General features: G+C 51.0%; 1 protein-coding gene across 1 annotated transcript in view; it reads right to left on the reverse strand.

Moving 5' to 3' along the window:
- The window catches only part of PKP1 (plakophilin 1), a 50,263-nt gene extending 27,451 nt beyond the window's left edge, over positions 1-22,812 (reverse strand). The window contains exons 1-3 of the mRNA XM_064635709.1: positions 22,417-22,812; positions 14,461-14,561; positions 2,541-2,962 (exon numbers count right to left, since the gene is read on the reverse strand). Coding sequence (XP_064491779.1) covers positions 2,541-2,962; positions 14,461-14,561; positions 22,417-22,618 — 725 coding nt within the window. The 5' untranslated portion in view covers positions 22,619-22,812. The remainder of the gene's footprint in view (positions 1-2,540; positions 2,963-14,460; positions 14,562-22,416) is intronic.
- Between the last annotated feature and the right edge of the window lie 2,353 nt (positions 22,813-25,165).

A 25,165-nucleotide genomic window follows, 5' to 3' on the forward strand; every position in this document is an offset into this window, starting at 1 on the left:
CAGAGCCCCAAACTGGGCACTGCAGCAGCTGTGACCCAGCTGAGCCCTGTCCTGCATGCACAGGTTAATAATGCCATACCTACAAGCAAACCTCTCCCTGCTCAAAGATCAGGTGACCCACATGAATACTGAGATCTCCGAGTGGAGAATCCTCCAAACACAACAATCCCACACAACAAGGAGAGCCCAGACATGGTCCTAACCCACCCAAAGCACACTGCAGAACAAGGCTAACAGTGACTGCCAGATAATTTCTAGGGGCCAATAGTCTTCCAAACAAGTAATTTTTCCAAAGAGGAAAACTCCTTCCTGTGCTTCCAGAGCTTTAAGGACAACTGCTGCCAACCTCATCTCCTTTGAGCAGAATTCCTTGCACGAGCTGCCCTCAGCAGTAGTCCAGCTCTGCAGTCCCAGGTGGAGCAGGGGGTGTGCCCCAGCCAGATCAGATTTACTCAGGGGACACAGCCCCAGCTGAGCCTACGACTCGGAGCCGACATTTCCACATCAGAACCAGTTCTGCCAGATGGGCCATGCCCCAAGCCAGGAGAAGTGTATAAATGGAGCCACTCCCTAACCAAGGGGCACCCAGCACTGGAGAAGGTTCCTCTCACAACAGCATTTCTCCTCCTCAGAAAATGCCATCATTCTTCAAGTGACCTTTTCAGAGCAATGACCAAGCCCATAACCACGAGCACTGTGCAGAGCAGGGCTTGGCTTGGTCAGAGCCTGCCTGGGACTAACTTCCCAAAAGCAGTGTTCTCCCCAGAAGAAGGCAGCTGCAGCCACATGTTCAGTCGTTCTGCCATCCCTCCCACTACACTTTTATGCTCTTTAGTCAGAAATCCCCTAGAACAAGTTATTCCCAGCTAATGTAACATCTGTTTCCTCTTCCAGAGGATTTACAAAGCTGCTGACAGCAGCAAGGCATTGCCACCAGTGGTCTGGGTTGGCCAGGGCTAATTTTGCACGTGTTAAACAAGAAGTAACTGAGCACATGGGTAGCCAAGGTTTCATGATAACATGCTAATGGTGAGTGATGTTTCTTGGCATACATGCCCTGGGACACACTCCTACTCAATACAAAACCAGGGAGGCTTAGCCAGAGAAATCTGGAACATTCAGATGTGAAAAGGGGCCTGATTTGGCTCACAAACTGCTGACTGTGAGGGGGTTTTCTCAATATCTACATCATTCCTTGGGGCAATGGCTCAACAGTTTCTGGCCTTTGGTGGGAGTTATGACAAAGTCTATGAGCCCATTTAAATAGTGTCACTCTTGTGCTGCAGTGTGCAAATTCTCTTTGGGACCAGGGAACACCAGGAATGAGCTTGGGAGCTTCTAGGGTTTGTGTGACAAGCTGTCACATCTGTCTGGGAGTTGTGAGAACTTCTGGGTGGGTGCAGAGCAAGCCATGTATGATGCTGGTGCAGCAGAAGTAGTGCAGTAGCCCCTGGAAAACGCTTGTGGAAGCTGCAGACCCTCCTCTAGCCCATTAGAACAGTGTTTTGCAGCTCAAAACATGGAAACCACAGTTTTCCAAGACTTCCAAGTCTTCCAAGACCATGATTTGTGCAGACCAAGTCTATTCCAAGGCTGCAGCAGAACATGGTTGCTGCTGCAGAGCTGGAGGCAGCTCGGCCCATTGGGGCAGCTTTCAACCAACACCCCAGTAACATCACCCAAACAAGGCTGAGTTTTAGTGGGAGCTCTGCTGCATTGCCCAGTTACATTCCTGGGAGTGTCTGAGCTCCCTGGGGTGATTTGTCTGCCCTGTTGCTGTAGGCAGCTTCGACAAGAAGGTATCTGATGCTGACATATGGTGGACCATCCTCCACCCTTACGTATTTCCTAACCCAAATGGGACTGGATGCTCTGGACAGCAAGGAATTAACAGCTTCCACTGATTCCTCTTTCCTGACTAGACAAATTATTCCAATTAGGGTATTTATTTCAATTTTGGACTCATTTTTTTTCCGGAACCCGAATCAGACCTTTTGGGAAGATGAAGCACAGGTAGGGTGGAAAGAAAAGAGGTAAATGCCACCACTCAGCAGGTTCTCAGCTCTGCTCTGAGTCAGACCCTCAGGAACCAACTCCTTCAAAGACGGTTTTTTGGGGTTTTTTCAGGTATGTTTTCTGCCAAACTGAAGCAGCCTGACAGCCAGGAGAGGCACCCAGACCGCACACCAGGCTCTCTGCTCTTCTCCTCCCCACCCTCATCCTGCAAAGGTGCTGTCAGTTAATGCCACCACAGAGACTGAGGCATCATCTTGCCCAACACCACACAGCTACAGCAGAGATATCTACACCCAGCCAGTCCTATTGGTTTCTCAGTCATATTGGTTTCCCTCCAGAGCCCAGGAAGAGAAATAAACCCTTCAAGAGCGTGACTCATCTGACCCACTTTGCTGCGGGACGCGATCAAGCACAGGGTGCCCTGGGAAGAGATCTCCAGTGGCTGTGGAGCAGCTCAGGTGACCAGCTCTGATGGGCGGGCCTCCCCAGCACATCCACGCTCACCCAGATCACAGCAAACTTACTTGGAGCTGGACTGAGCCTGCCCATAAACCGCGTCCTGCTTGCAGCTCATCACCGGCTGGGCATAGACCACGTCGGGCTTGTTGCTGGAGGGGCAGGAGAGGGCCCGTGCTGGCATTTTTTTACTTGTCCTGGTAGTTCCTTGCTGGGTGCTGCAGCTGCTGTAGATGCTCTGACGGTTCAGGGTCGTCTTGTGCTCGGCCCGGCCCCCGACCTGGCTCTTCCTGAGGGTGCCCCGGGGGGGTTCGCAGTAGAGGTCGGGCTCGCTGCGGCTGCTCTTGATGTTCTGCACGAAGCAGTAGTCGCTGCCGGCGCGGGGGCTGCACACGGCCTTGCCGTAGTGTTTGTTGCCCCAGCCCTCCATCTGGCTGTAGGAGCTGTAGCGCCTGTTCTCCACGTCCCGCTTCAGGGTCCCGTTGTACAGCTGGACAACGACAAAACAGGGCACAAAGCTGTTAGGAGGGAGCTGCAGACCCGTGTGGCCGAGCCCGCTCCTGTGGGGGCAGGACGGCTGCCAACCCCCCGGGGCTCTGAGGTGGTTTTGTGGCCCCAAATCTGTGGGAGGTTGTCCCACCTGCAGCCCTTACAAAGGTATCAAACCCTGCCTCGATATTTCACGGGATCCCAGGACATGCTGAGTTGGAAGGGACCCACAAGGATCAACGAGTCCAACCCTCAGCCCTGCACAGGCCCAGCCCCAAGAGTCCCACCATGTTCCTGAGAGGATCATCCTGAGCTCTGTCAGCCTGGGTGCTGTGCCCACTGCCCTGGGGAGCCTGTTTCAGTGCCCAACCACCCTCTGAGAGAAGAACCTCTTTCTAATAGATAACTTAAATTTGGGACACTAACCTGATTTGGGACACTTACTGATCAGGATGTGGCATCCAGGAGCTTTAAAGCAGAACTGAAAGCTCAAATATGACCCTGGCAACAGAGAAAATGCCTTATTGCCAAGACACACAGGGTCTAAGGAGCTCACAGCACATCTCTTGTCGTCACAATTGATGCCACCTTCTCACTTTCCAACAGTGCCTGCATTTATTTTTAATTTCCTAATGCTATTGTCTTCCCCTCCCATCTAGTTGTTCCTTAGGAAGGGAGTAAAGGGAGTGAAAAATGAGTAAGAAGTGATTCTTGAATCAAACTGTGCCAAGAAACAAGTGGAGACAATGAATATCTGCTTATGAGTTACAAGGTGTGTAGCATCAGCTCACATAATGGGATGCTCTGGGAACAATGCGGGATGTGCAATAAAAAGTGAGCTGACTAAGCCAGGAAATAAAAAAAGAAAAGATAAAAGATGGTAAAATAAATCATCTGCAATTAACAAAACAAAAAATGGCTTTAGCTGTTCAGCTGTCAGTTCAAAATCACTGCACCACTTCACCAGAATTCCTTCAGATTTGCATCGTTTGCCACACCAAGGATGAATTCAATATTCTTTTGCAATATTAAACTTTCTGGATGTCAGTGCTGGCATCTAGAAGCTTACAGGGTTGTATCCAAACGAGAGACAAGTCACTAAGCTGTGTACTCCACAAGGGGAAATAAATACAGCTATTTTATTGCTGTTTGCCTCATGATACTGAGTTTGTGCCCTGCACCCCTCCACACTCTGGGAAGCAGCTCTCCAAGACATGCAGCAAACAGGGATAAAAAGAACTAAAGAACAAAACTGCCTGCCCCATCCCCCTTTGGTTTGTCTGGGGAAAGCTCATCTGTGGTCCCTTGTTGGGTCAAAGTGGTTTTTTCCCATCTAACTCTAAGCAGTGGTACTTCAGGTGCCTCTTTCTGCTAAGGCCACCCAAGGGTCTCTTTGGCTGGGAGACAAAAGTCAACACTGGCACCTCACTATTTCCATGGAGATGTGAAAAGCCTGTGCCTGGTGTAAATAGTTCATGTCACTGCAAAAAATTTCATATTTCCTAACCTAGAAACATCACATGACAGAGAAATGGGAATTCTCTGCAGGTGATCCCCAAGCAGCTGGTGATGTGCTGGGCAGCTGTTTCTGGGGGCATCTAAACAGCTGAATTGTTGGAAAGGGAGGAAAGGGGAGCAAATTCTCTTTGCCTTTACTGCAGAGGACACAGAAACAAACCTGCTGGTGCTGCAGCACCGTGGGTCCGGGTTTGGTGCCATGGGTATGGGAGAACAATATGGATGTGATAAGAAGAGCAAGGATGAGGCACATGTGATGGGTCTCAGGGGCTCCCTGGCAGTGGAGCAAGTCCTCTGGAATCTATGAGGACAGCTGAGGGCACTTAGTGTGTTCAGCTGGAGAAGACAGGGGAGACCTCATTGCAGTTACAACTTCCTCAGGAGGGGCAGAGGAGGGGCAGGGACTGAGCTCTGCTGTGTGGGGACCAGGGACAGGGCCCCAGGGAACTGCTGGAGCTGTGTCAGGGCAGGCTCAGGTTGGGTCTCAGGAAAAGGTTCTTCCCTCAGAGGGTGGTTGGGCACTGCCCAGGCTCCCCAGGGCAGTGGGCACAGCCCCAAGGCTGCCAGAGCTCCAGGTGGGTTTGGATGCTTCACAGACACACAATGTGACTCTTAGGGATGGTTCTGTGCAGGGCCAGGAGTTGGACTCGATCCTTGTGGATCCCTTCCAGCTCAGCATTACTCTGTGATTCTGTGAGATGTCCAGGATGGACATGCACACAGGTTCTCTCCATCCCAGTTTTGCTTGGGATGCAGCACATGCAACAACAGCAAAGTGACCTTTCATGAAGTCATGATGTACTGTGTATGCCCTCCTAAAGTGACATCATCCTCATTTTTAATTCATTTTCCCATGTTTATAAAGCCTTAGGACAGTGAGGGATGGGACAGGGCTGCAGTGGGAAGGTGCAGGGTGGACTTTACTGTCCATGGAGCAGGGAACCCACTCCCAGGGCTCGCCACTGGCAGCTGCCACAGGACAGACACCAGCTTATTAGACGTGAGCCCTGTTGGTTTTCTTTATGAGTCAGTTTAAGCTGGGTTTATTTTGTAGGGCTGTCAGAAGCTTGGCAGAGCTGTGGAGCCCCTGGGCATCTGCTGAAACTGATTCAGCCAACCCTGGAAGAGTAACCTGTTTATCTAAGGCTTTTGTTTGCTCTGCAGAGCTCTCACACTGTGGCAGGGCGGGTGAGGGAAGGTGTGAGTGTGTCTCTGTTTATTGGTACAGAATTATCAATTCTAGATTTCCTGCTGGGTTTTTCAGTGGCCGATTGAATTGTTCTCTTCCTTGCCAGCCCTGGGATGGGTGAAGCAAAGCCACTGCCTGTTTGGAAAGACACCTTTCTGCAACACAGGGAGCCCTGAGTGGCAAGTCAGTGCAGGTCCTGGAAGGGCGGGGAAGCCTTTTGCAAACTCATGGGAAAATAGCTGCCGTGTGATGTGAAGCTCATTACCAAAGTCAGTGCATGACTTTTATTGCTGATTCTACCAGATGCTTGGCTGAGCCCATTTTAATCTCTTTCAAGTGGCATGGACCTAATTGGTATCTTAGAATTCCTCTTTGCAGCAGGAGCCTGATCCAAGGCCTCCAAATCGATGAGGGGTGTCCTGCCAGCTTCAGTGGATTTCAGACCTGTTTGCCAAAGAGTCCCTATGAACCCTTGCAGAGACTGAACCCTTCCTGATCTCAGCAAAGGGCCGTGTCTGTGCCTTCAGAGCAGCTTTCTCAGACTAAAACCTCTCTCCCCATTCTGGATGCTGACCCAGCTAAGTCAGAGACTGTCCCTGGAGCAGTGGTGGGAAAGGCAGTGGAATTCCCAGTGCTGTGATCTCTCCCCTGGCTGCAGCGATCCCTGAGATAGGGAGCACGGCAAAGAAGGAGCGAGGCAGTGCCTGTCTGGAGAGATGACATCTCTGAAGGTGAAGGTGATCCTATTACACAGTCTGTGGTTTAAGGAGCCACCTGACAACCGTCTCACAGCTTTTGCTGATGCCATTCTGCATGCAGGGGGAGCTTTCCCTGTGAAGAGCAGCATTAGTGAAAGGAAATAATCAATCTCTGGCCTTCAAACCTCATAAGCTGCCGAGGTTTCCTAATAGCCTGAATTGCATCTGCCCACTGCTTGTGGGTGTTTGCCTGGTGTGCCAGGTCCACACCTCCGCCCTTCAGGAGTGGGGACAAATGCTGGAAAAGGTGAGGAAGTCCCTCAGAGTGGGGTGGGGACAGAAAGCAGCGATTCCCTCTGCACTGCAAGATCTGGAAACAGTTTTGGAGGGCACAGGCTGTCACCAAGACTTCTCCCCATGGGAAGTGATAAGTCAGGGCAGTTTGGTAGGTCTCTCCTTCCAGCACACAGTTCCTGTGGTAATGTGAGTTTGCAGCCCAGAAAGCCAATGGTGTCCTGGGCTCATCCCACAGCGTGGGCAGGAGGTGAGTGAGGTGATCGTCCCCCTCTACTCTGCTAAGGTGAGACCCCACCTGGGGTACTGCCTACAGTCCTGGTGTCCCCAGCATAAGGACTTGGAACTGTTGGAGCAAGTTCAGAGGAGGCCACAAAGATGATAAAGGGACTGGAGCACCTCCCCTATGGAGACAGGCTGGGAGAGCTGGGGCTGTTCAGCCTGGAGAGGAGAAGATTGTGAGAGACCTCACAGCACCTTCCAGGATCTGAAGGGGCCTACAGGGAAGCTGGAGAAGGACTGTTCATCAGGAATTGGAGTGACAGGATAAGTGGGAATGGCTTCACACTGATGTAGAGTAGGTTTAGATTAGATATTACAAAGAAATTCTTCCCTGTGAGGGTGGGGAGGCCCTGGCACAGGTTGCCCAGAGGAGCTGTGGCTGCCCCATCCCTGGAAGTGTCCAAGGCCAGCTTGGACAGGGCTTGGAGAAACCTGGGCTAGTGGAAGGTGTCCCTGCCCATGGCAGGGGGTGGAATGAGATGAGCTTTACAGTCCCCACTACCCAAACCATCCCATGATTCTGTGATTCCAGCCATTCCACCTCGCACTGTCACAAGGATTCAGGAGGGAGCTCATGTGCAGCCAGGCAACCCAACATCCTGAATCTTAGCCTGAACTTCTCCTCCCTACTGTGAACTGTTTGAGGCCAGGCCTTGGCAAATGTTCATTCATATTAAAACAAGGAAGGGAGGGACAGGAGGAAAGGCAGCACTGGGAGCACTGGTGCTCCTGCCAGGCCCAGGCAGTAAGTGCCTCCCTGCACTGGCAGCAGCACAGGCCTGCCTGTAAATTAATAAGCATTTGTGGATCACCAGTTCTCAGCCTGCAATATGTTTCAGGAACAACAGTTGGAATATCCAACAGTCTCACAAAACAGGTGAATAAACATCCTCAGCCTTTTATTTCAGCTGGACTACAACTGGTTCTAAAGAGAAAGTCAAAACGCCACTGTCCCAACCATCGATCGTGAGGAGTCCTTTTCTCTCTTGTTCTTCCATAAACTCCTTTGCTTGTCAGGAAAAGTCCCTCCCCTCCTGCTGCTTTTCAGAGAAGCAGAAGCACAGAGCAAGGTGCCCCGGGAACGCTGCTCTGATGCCAGCTCTGCCTTTCCATGGGTGTTTCTGCCTCCTGCATCTGAGGACGCGATCAGTTCATTACCTGGCTCTCATTTCTTTTCCCCCTTGCAATTTGTTTGTTTCTAGAGCAGCAGACAGGGAGAAGTGAAGGGCTCCGTATAAACACGTCAGGAGCAGGTTTCTCCCAGGCTGGAGGGCAAAGCACAGGCGGTGCAATATGACAGGTCCCACCCTGAGTGATGGGTGGGGAAAACTCCTGGTGCTGCTTGCGAAACGCTCCAGCTGCTGCCTCCTGCACTCTCCATGGCAGGGAGAAAAATTGCAAAACCAGCAAATACATTGTTTATCTGTTTCTGAAATGCTCTTTCCCACCTCTCCTGGGTGCTGCCTTTCGCTATGATTTTTCATTTGTTGGGTTGTTTTTTTTTGTAATGCAGCTGAGATTTAGGTCTCGGTTGTTCAGTTTGTTCTGTCCAGGGAAGGCAATGTCCAACTTGCTACTCCAAAGTGTGAAGCCTCTTGCAAAACCTCACAGGGACACCAGGATCTGACCAAGCAACGAAGTGAAATGACTCTAAATCTTGGTTTTCTTTGACAAGATTGCCCAAACCACTCTATTTTGGGGTTCTTTTAAACTTGAATGCGTCATCACAGGAAATGACACATTTGGACCTGAAATCCCAACGGAACAAAGCTCCCACTGACAATGGGAGATGTTTGTCCATGGAAGCAAAGCCAGGCAGGGATAGCAGGAAGTGGTCCTGCCCCACAGTGACAATGCACATGCAGATAAAGCACTTGGGAGAGAAAGCTGTGCAACCTTCTCCCACAGAGGCCATTTGGTTAAGAATTTTCATAGTCTCTAGAGCAGAGGGACCACCAAAGTGTGAGTTTTTCATTAGTGCCATAACTGACATAATTGCTACAGGGACCCAGCTGGGTGGGCCAGGGCAGGACAGAGCCTGAGGCTCCAGCAGTGGGGCCTGAGTGAAGCAGTGGTGAGCACGGGTGGACCAGTAGCCACTGGTCCCCACCTGTTCTGTGCCAAGATCCAGCTCAGTTAACTGCTTTAATTGGAGCACCATTAGGCCTGACAAATATTGCTTGGTCTGGGAGCGGGGCTGCTCTCAGAGACATTCCTCACTGAAGTAACATCTGAGCCCCTCATGACAAGAAAGACATTGAGGGGCTGGAGCATGTCCGCAGAATGGAACGGAGCTGGGAAGGGGCTGGAGCAGCAGGAGCAGCTGAGGGAGCTGGGGGGGCTCAGCCTGGAGAAAAGGAGGCTCAGGGGGGACCTTCTGGCTCTGCAACCCCCTGACAGGAGGGGGGAGCCGGGGGGGAAGTCCGACTCTGCTCCCAGGGAACAAGGGACAGGAGGAGAGGAAATGGCCTCAAGTTGTGCCAGGGGAGGTTCAGGTTGGACATCAGGAGGAATTTCTTCCTGGAAAGGGTGGTCAGGCATTGGAAGGGAAGTGGTGGAGTCCCCATCCCTAGAGGTGTCCAAGGAAGGACTGGACATGGCACTCAATGCTCTGGGCTGCGTGGCAAGGCGGGATTGGGCACAGGCTGGACTCAGTGATCTTGCAGGTCTTTTCCAGCCTTAACAGTTCTGTGATTCTGTGAGAGCTCCAGGCTGAGGTCAGCTCTCTGGGGATGAGGGTCTGCTCACCCTGTTGAAGGCAGAGCATCCCAACATCCAAGATTTCCAACCCAGCACACCAGGGGCTCATTTGGCCCTTTTTTGGGGCAGTCCTGGGGGGACTTATACCCACATCAGGTGTGTGTGTCCTTCTCGTGGAAGCAGCAGCACAGGGAGCCCGTGGGGGTTTCTGCACCTTGTCCTGGTACTGCCTCATCTTGATCGTGCAGGACAGACAGGGGACTTGGGAGTGCCCCTGACTCTCTTTCAGGGATGGACTTGCCAATCCAGCAGACCCAGGCAAGTGCAGGGGGGCAGTTGAATGTGATGGCACTCCACACACTGCCTTCTGTGGCGTTTGGGGTTTTGCACCACACATGCTGCAACTCAGGGACCACCAGGCTGTGCCCCTGGCTTTGAGCCCACTCCTTGAACAGACCCTATTGAAGGGGTGGTATTGAGGTGTCAGAGTCAAGGGGGCAGCTCATGCTGGGACTTCTCCTGCCGTGATTGCACCACTCTGGGTGCCCTAGTTCAGCTTCCTTAAACCTCCCTCAGGTTTGTCTGTGTAAATCGTGGTGGTGACCACTGAACCTCCTGTGGGACCTGTGGCATGGCTCAGGCCTTACATCAGGACACAGCACACACAGCTCCTGCTGGGTGGCTTTGGAAACTGGTGGCCACCCGTAACTCACATTGTCAGTAGGGTGACAAATGTCTCTAGGGGTCTTCAGGGCTCGACAGCACCTGGACTGAAACATCACCTAACCCATTAGTGCACCCCAGGATGGTCCCTCTGCAAAGGAACCTTCTTGAAGGTCAAACATCCCTGAAGATTGAACATCCCTGAAGGCTGAGCCAACCCCTGGCACATGAGCCAAGGAAATGCTGCAGACAAGTGCAAACCTCTGCTGTCCAAGTGCCTGTTTCTGCAGTGGCACTGATTCCAGTGTTGTCTACTACTACTACTACTACTACTACTACTACTACTACTACTACTAGTAGTAGTAGTAGTAGTAGTAGTAGTAGTAGTAGTACTTTAGTGAGTACCTACTTGAGCAGTTACTCACTGCAGTGCCAGGTACAATAATGCTGCAAGCAAGGCACTCCACAAGAGGAATAAACAGAAAGTAATCTTTAATAAAGGGTAAATCAAAGGTTTTAGTCAGCAGTGTTAGAATAGAAATATTAAGTCTGTGGCTTTTCCACAGAATTGGAAAAGCCCTCTAAGCTCATCAAGTCGAACCATTCCCCCAGCACTGCCACAGGCACCACTAAACCACATCCCCAAGTGCCATATCCACACATTTTTTGCTCTGCCACTGCCCTGAGCAGCCTGTGCCAAGTTGACTGATCCAGAGAGAGCTCCTCCTCCAGATCTATCATTTCTTTTGCTCTAATATTTTAACATCAGTATCATAAGGTTGGGAAGAAAACACAGAAGCAAAAAGGAAGAGGCATTTTCAGGAAGACACAAGTCAAGACAAAAGGAGGAAGCCAGGGATAACAGCTTTTAAAAGCTGTGGGTGAGACAGGAAACCTCCTGTCCTTTAACATCACCATCTAAGGCAATGTCTTGGATTAAGGGAATTTGAGGGCAGTGTCTCAGTTGCAGGTGCTGTGGAGCAACAACATGGACATGGATTGCCTGCTACACCTTTTTAGCTCCAGGGGCATTAAGAGTAAGCAATTTTCCTCAATACAAAACTAGGTCATTTCCCCGAAGTATCTGAATTTGCCTCTGCACCTCAAAGACTCTGCTACTTCTGGGGCACATTCACAGCTCCAGATCCAGCTGGAAAGAAGTCCAGCAATTTCATTCTTCAAAAATAGATTCACTTTATCTTTGTTTTCGTGCCTTACAACCTGGGGATTGCAAACAGGAAACATTTTTTAGAAAGCCTAGAACCTACACAGGCTTCAAACAGGTCTGTAGACCAAAGCTCAAGTTAGCCCAAGCCGGAGGCTGCTGATGGAGGTGTGTAAACCTTTAATACTTTCTGGAAAGAAGCAAAATGGAGGAGGTTCCTCAGTGTGGTTGGGGAGTATGATGTCTGTTAAGCTTGTTAAGCAGATTTAGGCTTGAGGTTATATTTTCCAATGTGCCAATGGCACTTGAGACTCATCGCCCCGAACTGCAGCCTGTTATGTGACTGCTCCCATCCAGCTCCCAGTGGCAGGAGATAGGAATCCAGAGGGGCTGATTCATCCTGACCTGACAGATCTCCAAGATACAGGAGCTGAATCACCTCCTCATACTTCTCTCTTTGTTGGCCAGGGGAGGAGGCCAGACGACTTGTTAGGACTAAATGGCTGATTTTCAGATAGACACAGTTAGGTAAGACAGATTTTACTGTGAATCCTTCACAAGTCCCAGTCCTGAAAGTAGCCCAGGTCCTGAAGACCTTTACCAAAATTTTCTAAAACAAAAGGCTTGTAAGACACTTAAATTTGGAGGCAGACCTTCTCTCATCAATAACAGCAGAAGAGTCAGAAAACAGCCAGAGTCCATGGTGAACCACAAGTGACTGAAATTCTGTGTCCACGGGACTCTGGTGTCTAATGGAGGCCCCGATCTTCATCATCACCTTCCAAGCTGTTCACCAGAACACCACCATTGCTGGCTGAAATCCCCAGCAACCAGTGGCATTTCTACCTATCTAGAGTTTGTCCAGATGTCACAATATTTGGGAAGAACAAAATTAAGCAATAATCCTCACACCAGCAACACTGACTGCAGTACCATGTTCCCAGCATGAACATGAGCATGAGCTCAAAGGGCTGTTGCAGAGCTGGGTTGAGCTGCTTCTCTCTTTAACAAGAAATTAATCCAGAAACTATTGAAATGGCTGAAACAGAGCATTTTTGCTTACACAAAGCATAACAAACTCCATTCAGGAATCACAATAGACAACAGAAATATATCATTGAAACAAAACATCACAACCATTTCACTTATGAGGCCCAGAGACTCCACTTCTGCCTCAGGAGGTGCCTCAGCTGCAAATTTCTGGTGGCCACAAAACCCCTGCCAGTTTACCATGCCCAGACCCTTCTGCTGGGTCTTAGGGATGGAGAGAGGACAGTTAAAGGGATGGACCTTTGCTCTGACCCGTCACAGAACCCCAAACTGGTTTGGGTTGGAAGGGACCGTAAAGCTCATCTTGTTCCACCCCCTGCCATGGGCAGGGACACCTTCCACTAGCCCAGGTTGCTCCAAGCCTTGTCCAGCCTGGCTTTGGACACTTCCAGGGGTGGGGCAGCCACAGCTTCTCTGGGTAGCCTGTGCCAGGGCCTCCCCACCCTCACAGGGAAGAATTCCTCCCCAGTATCCCCTCTGACCCTGCCCTCTGGCAGTTTGAAGCCATTCCCCCTTGTCACTCCAGTCACTTGTAAATAGTTTCTCTTCATGTTTCCTGTGGGCTCCCTTAAGGTCCTGGAAGGCCACAATTAGGTCACCCCAAGGCCTTCTCTTCTCCAGGATGAACAGTTCCAATTGTCTCAGCCTTTCCTCACAGCAGAGCTGCTCCATCCCCTTAGTCAACTTGGTGGCCTCCTCTGGACTTGCTTTTCCAGTCACAGTCACTATAGTCACCCTTTTGGTGGCAGAAACCCCTCTGTCTGGGATTTAAGCAGTGCAGCAAAAGGCACTGAAACAAGACAACAGACAAGCTGTAAATAAAAATTTCAAAGAGACTCCAGTGCTCCCAGTTTTCCTGATGAACATGCAGCAAACCTAATGATGCAAACCCAGCAAGAGACATCACTGCCTTGAAGCAAGTGTGCTACACCAAGGCCATTGGGAATGACACAGGAATCCTTCTGAAGCTGAGGAATGCTGATGCTGTGAACAGGCAGAGGATCCAGCAACTACCAGGAAAAGCTGCAACCCTCTGTCTGTGTGCTTGAAGCCAACAAAAGCACCTTTCCTGGTTCAAGCCTTTGATAGTTGACTCAGAGCTGCTTTGCAGTCCCAGAGTTGTTGAAAGAAGCCCTTTCCTTTTCTCATATTCAAATCCCAGAGCTGAATTGTTCCTTTCTACTTCAGAGTTGATGAAAAGCAAGGAAAAAACAGAACACAGGTCCGAGGCGGAGCATGAGCACAAGTTGTGCCAGTGGACTGTGGAGTGGTTTGGAGTGATTCCTTGTGTACCAAGAGTCTGTCACCAAGGACAGGACCAGGACTCTGTGGGATGTCCTGCACAAAGACAAGGACTATCTCACCTGTGCTTTTTCTGGCCATCTGTAACAATTTTTTTGGAAATCACTGCGGGAGAACTGGACAGTGTTTTTTTTTTTTCCAAGAACAGAGAATATCTAGCAAGGGTCTGCACTAGCATGAGATTGGGAATAGCACCACAGTTTTAATGCAGATCCCCCGGTCATCACCCCTCAACCACATTAATGTTATTGAAAGGGACATTTTGGTGCACAGAAACAAAAGTGGGAACTGCTCCAGGTGAGCAATGGATGTGCTCCAAACTTGAACTGAGCTTTAAGAGTCTGAACCCAACACTGATCCTTCAGACAGCTTCAAAACCCTTTCATGTCAATATTAATCCACAAAACCAAACTAAATCTTGTCCACACTGAAGTCCCCAAGCACATAAGACATAGATGGAGGGTCCTCAATCATCCTCCTCCGTTGCACTGAATCACTTTCTAAGAGAACACAGTGATGCATAATCTCTCTTGGGCAAGTTTCTGAAGCTCTGTGACCTTCCTACAAGACTGTGAGAGGGTTCTTTCTGTGCAGCACCTCAGAGCAAGCCACAGTTCCCAGATCAAAGAGTATCTTACCGGGTATCCCCAGCTGCTGTTCCCTGTTTGGGTTTTGGTGTAGTAGCTGCCCCGGGATGTCCCGTAGCCATAACCATCAGCTAAACCATCATACATGGAACCTGTAAAGGGAAAAAAAATGTGTTCAGCAGGAGAAAGTACACCCACTGGACACCTTTCAGAGCACAGGGCTCTTTTTTTCCAGCAAGTTTAGTTACAGAGTAGTAACAGTTGTAAATCTCAACAGGAACATAGAAAATACAGGCTGTAAGTTGAGCCCTTGCCATTGCAGGCAACGCATAGCAGATGTTTATTCCAGAAGAGCTCTTGGAAACTCCAGCTCTCAGACCACAGGTGACACCCTAAGGTTTCCAGCACAAAAGACCCAGTGCCATAAAATCTACAGCAGACAAGCAGAAGGGGTCAGAGACCAGGCCAGTGTCTTAGGTCACACAATCACAGAATCATGGAATGGTTTGGGTTGGAAGGGACATTAAAGCTCATCTCATTCCACCCCCTGCCATGGGCAGGGACACCTTCCACTATCCCAGGTTGCTCCAAGCCCTGTCCAACCTGGCCTTGGACACTTCCAGGGATGGGGCAGCCACAGCTTCTCTGGCCAACCTGTGCCAGGGCCTCAGCACCATCATGGCAAAGAATTTTTTTCTAATAGGTAATATAAACCTACTCTGTGTCAGTGTGAAGCCATTCCCCCTTGTCCTGTCACTCCAGGCCCTTGTGAACAGTCTCTCTCCATGTTTCTTGTGGGTTCCCTTCAGGTACTGGAAGGTCACAATTAGGTCACCCTGAAGCTTCTCTTCTCCAGGCTGAACAATCCCAATTCCCTCAGCCTTTCCTCACAGCAGAGCTGCTCCATCCCTCTGATCAGCTTGGTGGCCTCCTCTTTGCTATATGAGAGGAACTTGATGATATTTTGTGCTGCACAGCCTGGAAGGTCTGACCCTGGAACACACTTCCCTTGTTCTGACTTGGAGATAAATACAAATTCCCTCTCTGGAGGAAAAACCCATCCCTGACCCTTTCCCTGGTCTGCCTTTCTGTGTCTGAATCCCAACAACCACATCAACACAAGCATTGCTAAAATCAATAAATAGCCAATAACAAACACAATGGGTAAAGGATGATCAAATCTATTTAACACATGGGGATGTGAAATAGTCAAACACAAAAAAGCCTAATTTCACTGCCTTAAATTTTAATGTCATCTCTAAAAGATCACTTGGGGTGTTTGCCCTTTCTTTTCCTGAACATGTATCAAGCTCCATCATTATTTTTGGGATGATGGTGAGATAAATGAGTCTAGATGTCAGATATGCTTTTTAAACATCTTGGATCAGGAGGAACCCATCAGCCACTTCTACTGTTCCTCAGTGCTTTAACCAGGGTGTTTGGATTTACCCATCCCAGCCCTTCCAAAAGTTGTCTCTCCCCAGTAGCCTTTGGCAGTGCAAACCTTGGATCCGTCCCAAAAATATTCTCCTCAATGCCACGTTCATCACTACAGGGAAAAATTAAATGAGTCATTCTCTTTCCCCAGTGACATTTCCTAAACCCCCTTCAGGTGGTCCAAAATAGTTTAAGGTCATTTAAGTTTCATTTTCAAAAGTGCTCAAGAATTGTGGCATCCCAGGTCCCGTTATGAGGAAATGCAAACCCTACACTCCAATTAACTTCCAGGGGAAGCTCTGAATGTCTAACAAAGTACAAAATCAGGACATACCTGTCTCAGCTTATGCACCTAAACTGGGGGGTAATGTCAGAAATATCCTAATCTTTGTGATTGTTTGATAAGACTCATCCCTTAGATAAACTGGATGAGCTCAACCGCAAAGGCCCCGGAGCCACTCCAGTCTTCTACAGCCACTGATCCTTGGAATAAACCTGATTTATTGCCTTGCCTGAGGCTCCCAGAACCTGTTATGGTGATTTGGTTTGTGGCTAAAAATTCTTGCATTTTCTCAGGAAGATGAATCCTGTGGATAATAATGAGATTTGCTTTCTGTTGTCAACAAGAGAGGAGTGAGTCTGTAGGGATGGGAGCACCTGGAGAACATCACCCAGTGCAGATTAGGCAATAGTGAGGTGTTTTCACCTGTGCAGGAAACCACAGGACCTCATTTTCCATAGGCCAGAGCCTTGGTGGGCATTGCTCCTTATGGACATCTCTCTAGCCCTGATTGTTTTAGGTATATAAAGCTGCACAGAACTTGCTGATAAATCATGGACATGGCCATGGACATGCAATGGGACATTCAGCCATGTCCTTCACCTTGTGCTGCCTCACTGCTCAGGGATTCCCAGATCAGGAATTAGTGCTGGGCCTCAGCAGCAGAAAGGCAGGGATGGAAAGGGGAAGTTTGGGCCAGAGTTACCTAATAGCCATAATTCTGAGCACAAAGATAAAGCCATCCCATGGTAATTTCCTGGGAATTCCTTCTTTGAATCGACCTCTTGTTCTCTGTAAACACCATGTAACTGCAGGAGGGAGGACCAGGGAGCATTTTGCTGACACAGTGAGGGAGCAGGTGCAAGAAAGGGTTTTTGGGCATGACTTGCAGGTCCATCTGACCAGCCCTCCCTGGGGACCAGGCTTCTCCTTTCAGGATCCGTTCTTGCCATGCACTGCACTCAAGGACTTTGGATTTGAGCAAGGAGACACCAAAAAATAAGCCAGTTTAGGCACATCTCTGATTTTCTTGGATAAATTCACCACTACATGGCTGAATTCAGGAGACTGGGCAGTTCGTGCAAGTTTATGTCCTTCAGTTGTGGAAGAGTTGCCTTCACCTCGAAGAACTTGCATATAAGAGCTTATAAATACATAATTATATAGAACCTCAAATGTTCAAGGCATTTTGAAGTCACCTTGCTGGTTGGAGAAGATGCTTCTCTTGCCACCACACAACTGTGATTTTATTGCTTGGAGAGCTCAGTCTGAAGGGCAGGAAGGACCTGGGAATTTTCTGATGGAGGTGGCTAAAGAAAACATCATCTTTGTTTGTTTCTGAAACTTTAGACACTTCTTTGCCAGGTTCATCTTGAGAACCAGCTTAGAGGTGTCATCAGCCCTCAGGGAGAGGAAGGACATTCCTCTTTTCAACCACCTCAAGGGTAAAGACTGTACAAGCTGGTCACAGGTCCTCAGAATCTGGGATAAAACCAGACAATCTCAAAAAACCCACATTTTTGCAGGGTGTGGAAATGCTCTTTGGGGGAGGTGACTCCCTGGTGCTTTTTTCTAGCTATGTCCATATATCTGTGTCCCATTTGTTGTCATCCAACCCAGCTGGTTGGGTCTCTGAAGTGCCCACGTGCACTTGAACAAACACAGAGTCAATTAAACCCCCGATATTCGTAGTAGATAACAGAGAATCACAGAATCATTCAGGTTGGAAAAGCCCTCTAAGGTCACTGAGTCCCACCATTAACCCAGCACTGCTGTGGTCACCACTAACCCATGTCCCCCAGTGCCACATCCACGGGCCTTTTGAACACTTCCAGGGATGGTGACTCCACCACTGCCCTGGGCAGCCTGTGCCAGGGCCTGACCAGCCTTTCCAGGAAGAAATTCCTCACAAATATCCAAGCTAAACCTCCCCTGGCACAACTTGTGGCTGTTCCCTCTTGTCCTGTCCCTTGTTCCCTGGGAGCAAAGCCCGACACCCACCGGGCTCCACCCTCCTATGAGGGAGTTGGAGAGAGCCAGAAGGTCCCCCCTGAGCCTCCTTTTCTCCAGGCTGAGCCCCCCCAGCTCCCTCAGCTGCTCCTCATAACAAAGGACCACTCAACAGATGGAACAGAGGCAGAAAAGACATGGTTCAAATCCCTCAGGTGAAGCTCAGCCTCCCAGTGACCACACTGTGGACAGGAAATCCCCCTGAGGGCTGCACAGGCTCTCCCCCTCCCCAGGTTATCATTCCCCCAAGACATTTCCTTCAAAACTTGGTCAATTTAAAATCTCATTGACCTTCACTGGGAGAATCCATGGGGGTAAAATCTAATTAAAATGGGTAAGAATTGCAATATCTTGCATTTTGCACCCCCATGGGCCCCCACTACATTCTCCCCTTGCTCTTATCCTCCTCTGTGTCCCTATTATGGATCATTGCAGAGCAAACTGAGACTTCTGCCTAACCCAATATGCCTATTCTTGGTGAGTTCTTTGCTTTCTTCAAAGGCAGCTTTCCTCTCGAAGCTGAGAGCTGATGGCAAGGGGAAGAATTGGGTTTAAAGTGCCAGCAAAGGCTTCAACTGGACATGCAAAGCCACTATGGAGCATTGTGGAAAAGGATGCATGTTAATAAATATTAATCTGTGGCAGGGAAAGGCAAGACAAGAACCTGGCACTCGTAGTGCAGGCTAGACAAGTTAAATCATAAACTATGCACGGCTTTCAAACAATAAGGATGATTAAACATAGGAAAAACACAGTAAGAGAAGAGAGTCTGTGGGAGGCACAAAGCAAAGCCTGGATGCCTTCTAGGAGAGAGGTAGTAGTGAAATCCCAGACGCTGAGATTCTTGCAGGAATGACCAAACTTCGTTTATGCCTTCTGGCCTATGAGATAAAGAGTTTGGGTACGTTTTTCTACCCCAACAATCTGAGGTTTGTGGAAGAGTGGGAGGCTTTCGCTGAATCATGCTGGGGGAAGGGTGCAGAAGTCTTCAAAAGACTTGCTATCCCCAAAATTTCCTCCTCCCTTCACATCAGTGTAATGACCCCCATTGAAACTAGGTGGGATCCCATCAGAGCTCAGTGGGATTTCTCCCCTCTCAGCCACAGCCAGCACAGGAATCCTCTCAATCCCAGCTCAGCCATGAGACAGTTGGATGTGACACTCCTTGTGACAAGTCACAGGCAGAACTTTTCTTTAGCCAGAGGACTCTGCAGACCAGCACTGTTGGCTACGAGGAACTGGCTCAGCTTGGCCTGGCCTTTTCTGCTGCTGTGCCAGTGAAATTCATTTTCCCTGGAAATTTGCATTACTCACAAATTCAGTGGGAGCCATCCAGTCAGGTATTCCCATGGGGAGAAGGACAGATACGCCCCAGGGCAGATACCACAGACCCAAAACCTGAGGAGAACACACCCCACTGATCCAAAACCCAAGGAGGGCAGACCCCAAAGAACCAAGAGACCCCCCAAACCCCAGACTATGCAGTCATCCTTGGGAACACCTGTAGCTGCTGTGCTGAGACAAGACCCCACTGTGGGTGCAGGCAACTGGTTTCTGCTCACTGTCCTACCCCAGTGCACACCATTTTGAGCCCAGATTGATCACCTTGCCCTTCTGTGACTTGTGCCACGTACCAGGTGACACCAGATCTTCAGAGAGAACCCACAACACTGTGACCTGCTGGACTCCAAATAACCAACTCATTTTATTGTGTCCATCAATCAGCAGGATACTGAGGGAGGGTGTGCTGACCTTCCTAAGGAGCTCTAGTTATGGGATACACCACCACCCATCCCTGCTACATGCAAGAGGGTTCCATGTCCATGCTTGGTTCCTGAAGCTGGGGGAAGCTCTGGGCTGTGCTTCAGCTCTGGCTCAAAACACAGATCAAAATGCAGCAACAGACACCTGGACCTGGACCAACACCTGCCCAGACACACACAGGGAACTGTCTGGGTGCAGGGGGGAAAAAGCATGTGGACATTAAGCAAGGGGCTTTGGGAATACCTTGGCTTGGGCTGCCTTTGAGGAGCATCTCTGAGAAATCCCAGGTAGCTGGTGTTGGAGGAGCATTTGGGCAGGCAGGATCCATGTCAGGCAGACCCATGTAGCCTGTTTGCAGGAAGCATTAATTTTCCTTCTCAGGCCTGCCCAGCCAATCTTTGGCCAACAGCAGTAAAAACCAATACCTGAAAATTTAGTTTGACCAGCTTAGGCACCAATCAGGAGAAAGACCTGAGAATAAATGGCAACTTCTCACCCTTCTGGGATTCCATCCAGAAATTCACTGACAGAGCAACTGCTGGAGTGAATCAGCCACCAGGCCCTTCATGCTGGCCAATCCCCCCGTGGTGGGAGTGGGACAGCCTCACCCTTGTGTGTGGGGGCAGCTCCTGGGAGCGGGATGAGACTCAGCTTCCCTGGGACACAGAAACCAGAGCTGCACATCTCCATGCAATTCCCATTCCCAGGCATTCCCAAAAGTGGCTGGAGGAGGGGTTTAGCTTGTCAAGCAGAGATGGGCAGCTTGGGAATGTGCTGTTTTTCTTTTTACCCTGTCCCATGGTTTCACTTGGGCTCCTCTCCAAATGGAATAATCCCATGCTGCCTCCCTTCCATCCTGCCTATGGGCAGCAGTGGGAGATATTCCTCTGCCCACTTCCCCTTGAAATGCCCCTCCACTGGAAAGGGAGGCTGGCACTGCCCTGATGCTCATCCAGAGCCCCTCATCTCATCCTGACTTGTATTTTTTTTGTCAGGTCTGGCACCTGGCAAAAGCAATAAGCCCTCTGGAGGTGGAAGGAGATTTGCATCTCCCACTTTGGTGGCAGAAGAAAGCTCTCCTTGCCCCAGCCCCCCCCTCACCCCTTTGGAGTGCCCCAACATGGGACACGTTCCTACCACCACAGGACATGGCACACATGCCCTCCACCATGAGCCTGCTCCATTCCCCCCATCCCAGCAATTCCAATGCCTAGAGCCAGGATGACTCCCATAGGAGCACCACCTCCACACTTCACCCAGCAGCCTCGTGCCATCCGGCTTCTCATGGCAAACCAGCCCAAAACGTGTGTCTGGACCACAACACCTCACCAGTGCTGGATTTGGCCTCACAATCTAGCTTGGAAAAGCTGCCAGGCAAGGCATAGTTCCCCCAAAAAAGTACCAGAGCCTGGCACAGCTCTCCCAGCTTTCCAGCAAACTCCCTCTACACTCTGCTCATTCCAAACACAGCTGAACATTCAGTCTTAGCCTCAGCACACCTGTCCACCCCCAAAGCCTCAAGCTTTCCTCTCCCTGGAGGACTCAGACAGGCCAGAGCTCTCTCTTGCTGCCAAAGCACCTCCCATTTCATGAGATTTTGCACTGAGCTGTCTCAACGCTCCGAGTTTGCAGCTTCCAGCTTTACCTCCACACCAGCTTTCTCCAGGCACAAGGATGGCAAAGAAAACAATTTGCCAAGCCTTGAGCCACAGAGGAAGGTACTCCAGCAGGAAACCTGGCTCCAGGACTCAGCTGACTGCTTGTTTTCTGTGGCACAGTCTCAGTGCATGGAACTGGAACAGCCACCCAGACCCCAACACCCCTTTTTACTCCTCTGCACAATGGAGGGGGCTTTGAAACACCCCCACCAAAGCAACACCAGGGACACTTCTCTGAATTCAGCTCCTTCCTGCCACTCACACCAGGGTGACCCAGAGACTCCCACACTTCTTAGCCTGCAAATGGCAGACGTGTTGGGAGCTCCAGAGGCGAATCCCAAGTCGAGGTTTGTGCCCTGTGAGTGGGCACAGCTGCCTGCTCTTCACCTGCTCAACGCTCAGGAGGCAGTGAGCCCCGGAGGGTGGCCAGTTCCAGCCCCATGGCACCGTGCAGGAGCAGCTCTGTTAGCTTTGCCCATCCACGGGAGGGGATGGTGGAGAATTCCAACCACGGAAGCACTTGCAGAGGAAGGATTTGCAAAATTAGGAAGCTACTCCAGCTTTAGACCCAGGGGAAAATTGGTTAATAGCACCACACCGAAATGTCCAAGTGCCTCGGGGATGTGGAGCAGTGCAGCACTGCCGGGGGATCAGCTCCACCGGGGAGAGAGTCGAGGTATCCAGCTCCAAGTCTTGTCCTAACTCTTCCATCCAGTGCAAGAGACCTCGGCATCCCCTGCTTGGGGTGTCCATGAGAGACACAAACCAGTCTGTCCCCCACAAACAAAACCCCGCAACAGCTCCCCAGAGCATCAGCCCTGTCCCCAGAGGGGACCCCCCCACTGTCCAGGGTTTTACCTCTGTTCGAGTGGCCCACGCTCGATGACACGGACGACTTCTGCTTCTGCCGCTTCACCGTCATCATCACCTGCTCCTGGACCCGCTGCTTTCCCGTGCCCTTGGTCTTCAGCTTGTGGTCCGAGGGCAGAGCCAGCGTGGAACTGGCCTGGTCTTGGAAGCATTCATATGCCAGGGCTGTTTTCAGTGGAGAGTGAAGCATGGCTGCGATCAGACCGTGGGGCTCGGGGGGACAGGGGGCTGCACTTCACCTGAGCGTGCACGACACGGGGCGACCGCGGACCGGCTCGGACTGGGGTTAATCTGCCGAGCCCCTCCTTGCCATACGTCCCCTGGCCGAGAGTGTCTCAGGGCTCCTGCTCCCAGCTCGGCTCCCCGGCGTGTGAGCAGGCACACCCTCTGCCAGACTGGATATACAGCCCTGCTCGCACACACCCACGCGCTCCCGCCGCGGCTCCTCGCGGCCCCCGCGCCGTCGCTGCAGGGCACGCGGCTCCCCGCGGCCCTCACCCCAAAACCGCCTCCCCCAGACCCTGCCAGAGCACAGCGGGGCGAGGGGGACGTGTGGGTGCCAACGGGGAGTGGGCAAGGCTGGAAGGTGCGAGGGCTGGGGATGGACGTGGCCGTGCCTGTCGCCAAGGGCTCGTGGGTGAGGCCTTGTGGGTCTGGGTAGGAAACGGTGCTCTCGGGCAGCCGGAGGGCTGGAGAATCTCCCACACAGCCTGCACGTCCTGAGTTCTGGTATTTCCCTCAGTCTAAACTGGATCAAAATGGTTTCTCAATGCCAAAAGTCTGGGGACACCCCTAGTGGGAGGCAGCATTGCACAGGCCTTGGGTCAGAGGGGCATTGCTGCCCACAGTGCCCATTTCTGCCTGGGGTCCAACCTCCGGCCTGCCAAGGTGCTCCTGGCTCAATGTGTGCAGCTCCCAATCTGCAGAAACCTTCCTCTGCCTGCACAGTTTGCAAATCTGTGCCTCTGAACCCAGGAATGCAGAATCCCTGCAGAACACCCAGCACGGGGGGCAGGGGGGGACCTGAGGTCCTCAGGAGAGTCACGGTGCTGCCCATGGGGGTGAGACCTCTCCCCAAAGGGTGTCCCAGTTGCTTCAGGGACAGGCCTATGGACAAACCTGCCAGGCAGAGTTGGGGCAATCTTTGCAAGCAGCTCGGAGTAGCAGGGAGAAAACCAGGACATTTAGCAAGCAGAGTAGAAGATAAAATGGCTGTGCAAGAAATGACATGCCAGGTTATGAATGTGAGCAGAGAATTTTCTCTCTGCCAAGCCACACTGCAGCAACTCGTTTGCAGAGAACTGAACACCTTGGTGCTGGTGTGACCAGTTTCAGGTCACAGCAAGCGCTGACAAAGCTCCTGCCAAGCCACAAGAGGCTGATATGGGAGAAGAGGCAGAAACCTCATCAGGAGGGAGGCCGAGGGGAGGGTGCCCAGGGCAGAGGATTCTTGGGTCCCCCAGGACCAGGTCCTGGGTGTTTGTGCCAGCACACAGACTGGAGAAGGGCTGGGAGGAGCAGAGCCCTCTGTGCTGCCAGATGGAGGGTGCTAGAAAGGTAGAAGGGTAGTAGAAAGGACTTGTGTGGTTTCTCTCCAGTGAGAATCATCGGCACCCAGGGCTTGGCTGTCTGCAGATCTGGTGCTTTTAGCTCACAGATGCTTTATTTCATTCCCATCCATCAGGTTTTGTGCTTCCCCTGGTGGTTTGTGTCCACCACATTTTGTACCAACAAGAGCAGTCTCAGAAAGCAGAGGGCAGGCTCCCCAGGAAGATGAGTGTTGTGCAGTGTCCTCTTCTGATGCTCCACAATGCTCCTCCCATGAAACTCAAGAGCAGAAAGCCAGGTTTGGTTGATGAGACACATGACTAGAGCAACTGGAGGGGATTTGCCTTTGGTCTCTTCTCCCCTCGTTTCCTGACACCTCATCCAAGGGGTGCAGAGGCTTCACTCTGGGCCATCACCCAACCTGCCCAGACTTTTAAACCATGCCCAAGCAAGTCCAGCCAGGAGGAGAGCTGAGTGCTGCCCAAGACCTGGTGGCTGATGCCCAGTGAGACAGAGTGGGTGGAGTGGATGCCCTCCTTTTCTGCTGCTCTTGAGCATTTCACAGACTGGGGATAAGTCCATGCACTTCCAGTCCAGGTAGGGAACAGCAAAGCAACACCTGGGTGTTGTTTTCCTCTGTCCTACTTGTTTCTCCTGAAAGCTTGTTATCGATGCCAAGCGATGTTTTCGCAAATCAATGACAGGCTGTCAGCGTCAGATGGCTCCTGCACAACAAAGTGCCCAGCTCTAACAAACCTGTAATGTCATTTCCCCCCGGGCAAGGAACAGCCCTCACCCTGTCCCCGTGCGGGAGAGCCGAGTGTTTATCACAGCCCGTCATTTGGCTCTGGCATCTGCCCTGTTTCATAACTCGCCCAAAATGCTGAGCTGGGCTGCGGAGCCGCGGACAGGGAGCTTAAGAGAGGCTTTCAAGAAACAATGGTTTCTTGGGGCGAGTTTGCGCGGTCTAGCCCAAGGGAGGGAATCTCCCAGGTTTCTGCAACAGACTCCAGACCTGGATCTGGAAGAGCAAAAGGTGCTTAAACAAAGGAGTTTATTGCAGCTTTGTGCAAACTGCTGTTCTGCTCTAAGAATGGTCCCCGAGCAGGGCACGGGGAGTGTCATCCCCGGCGAGCCCAGCGCAGACCCGGCGCAGCAGCAAAGCCTGGATCCACCAGCGCCCGGAGCA

Source organism: Pseudopipra pipra, chromosome 25, assembly GCF_036250125.1.
Source record: "Pseudopipra pipra isolate bDixPip1 chromosome 25, bDixPip1.hap1, whole genome shotgun sequence".
Taxonomy (NCBI): domain Eukaryota; kingdom Metazoa; phylum Chordata; class Aves; order Passeriformes; family Pipridae; genus Pseudopipra; species Pseudopipra pipra.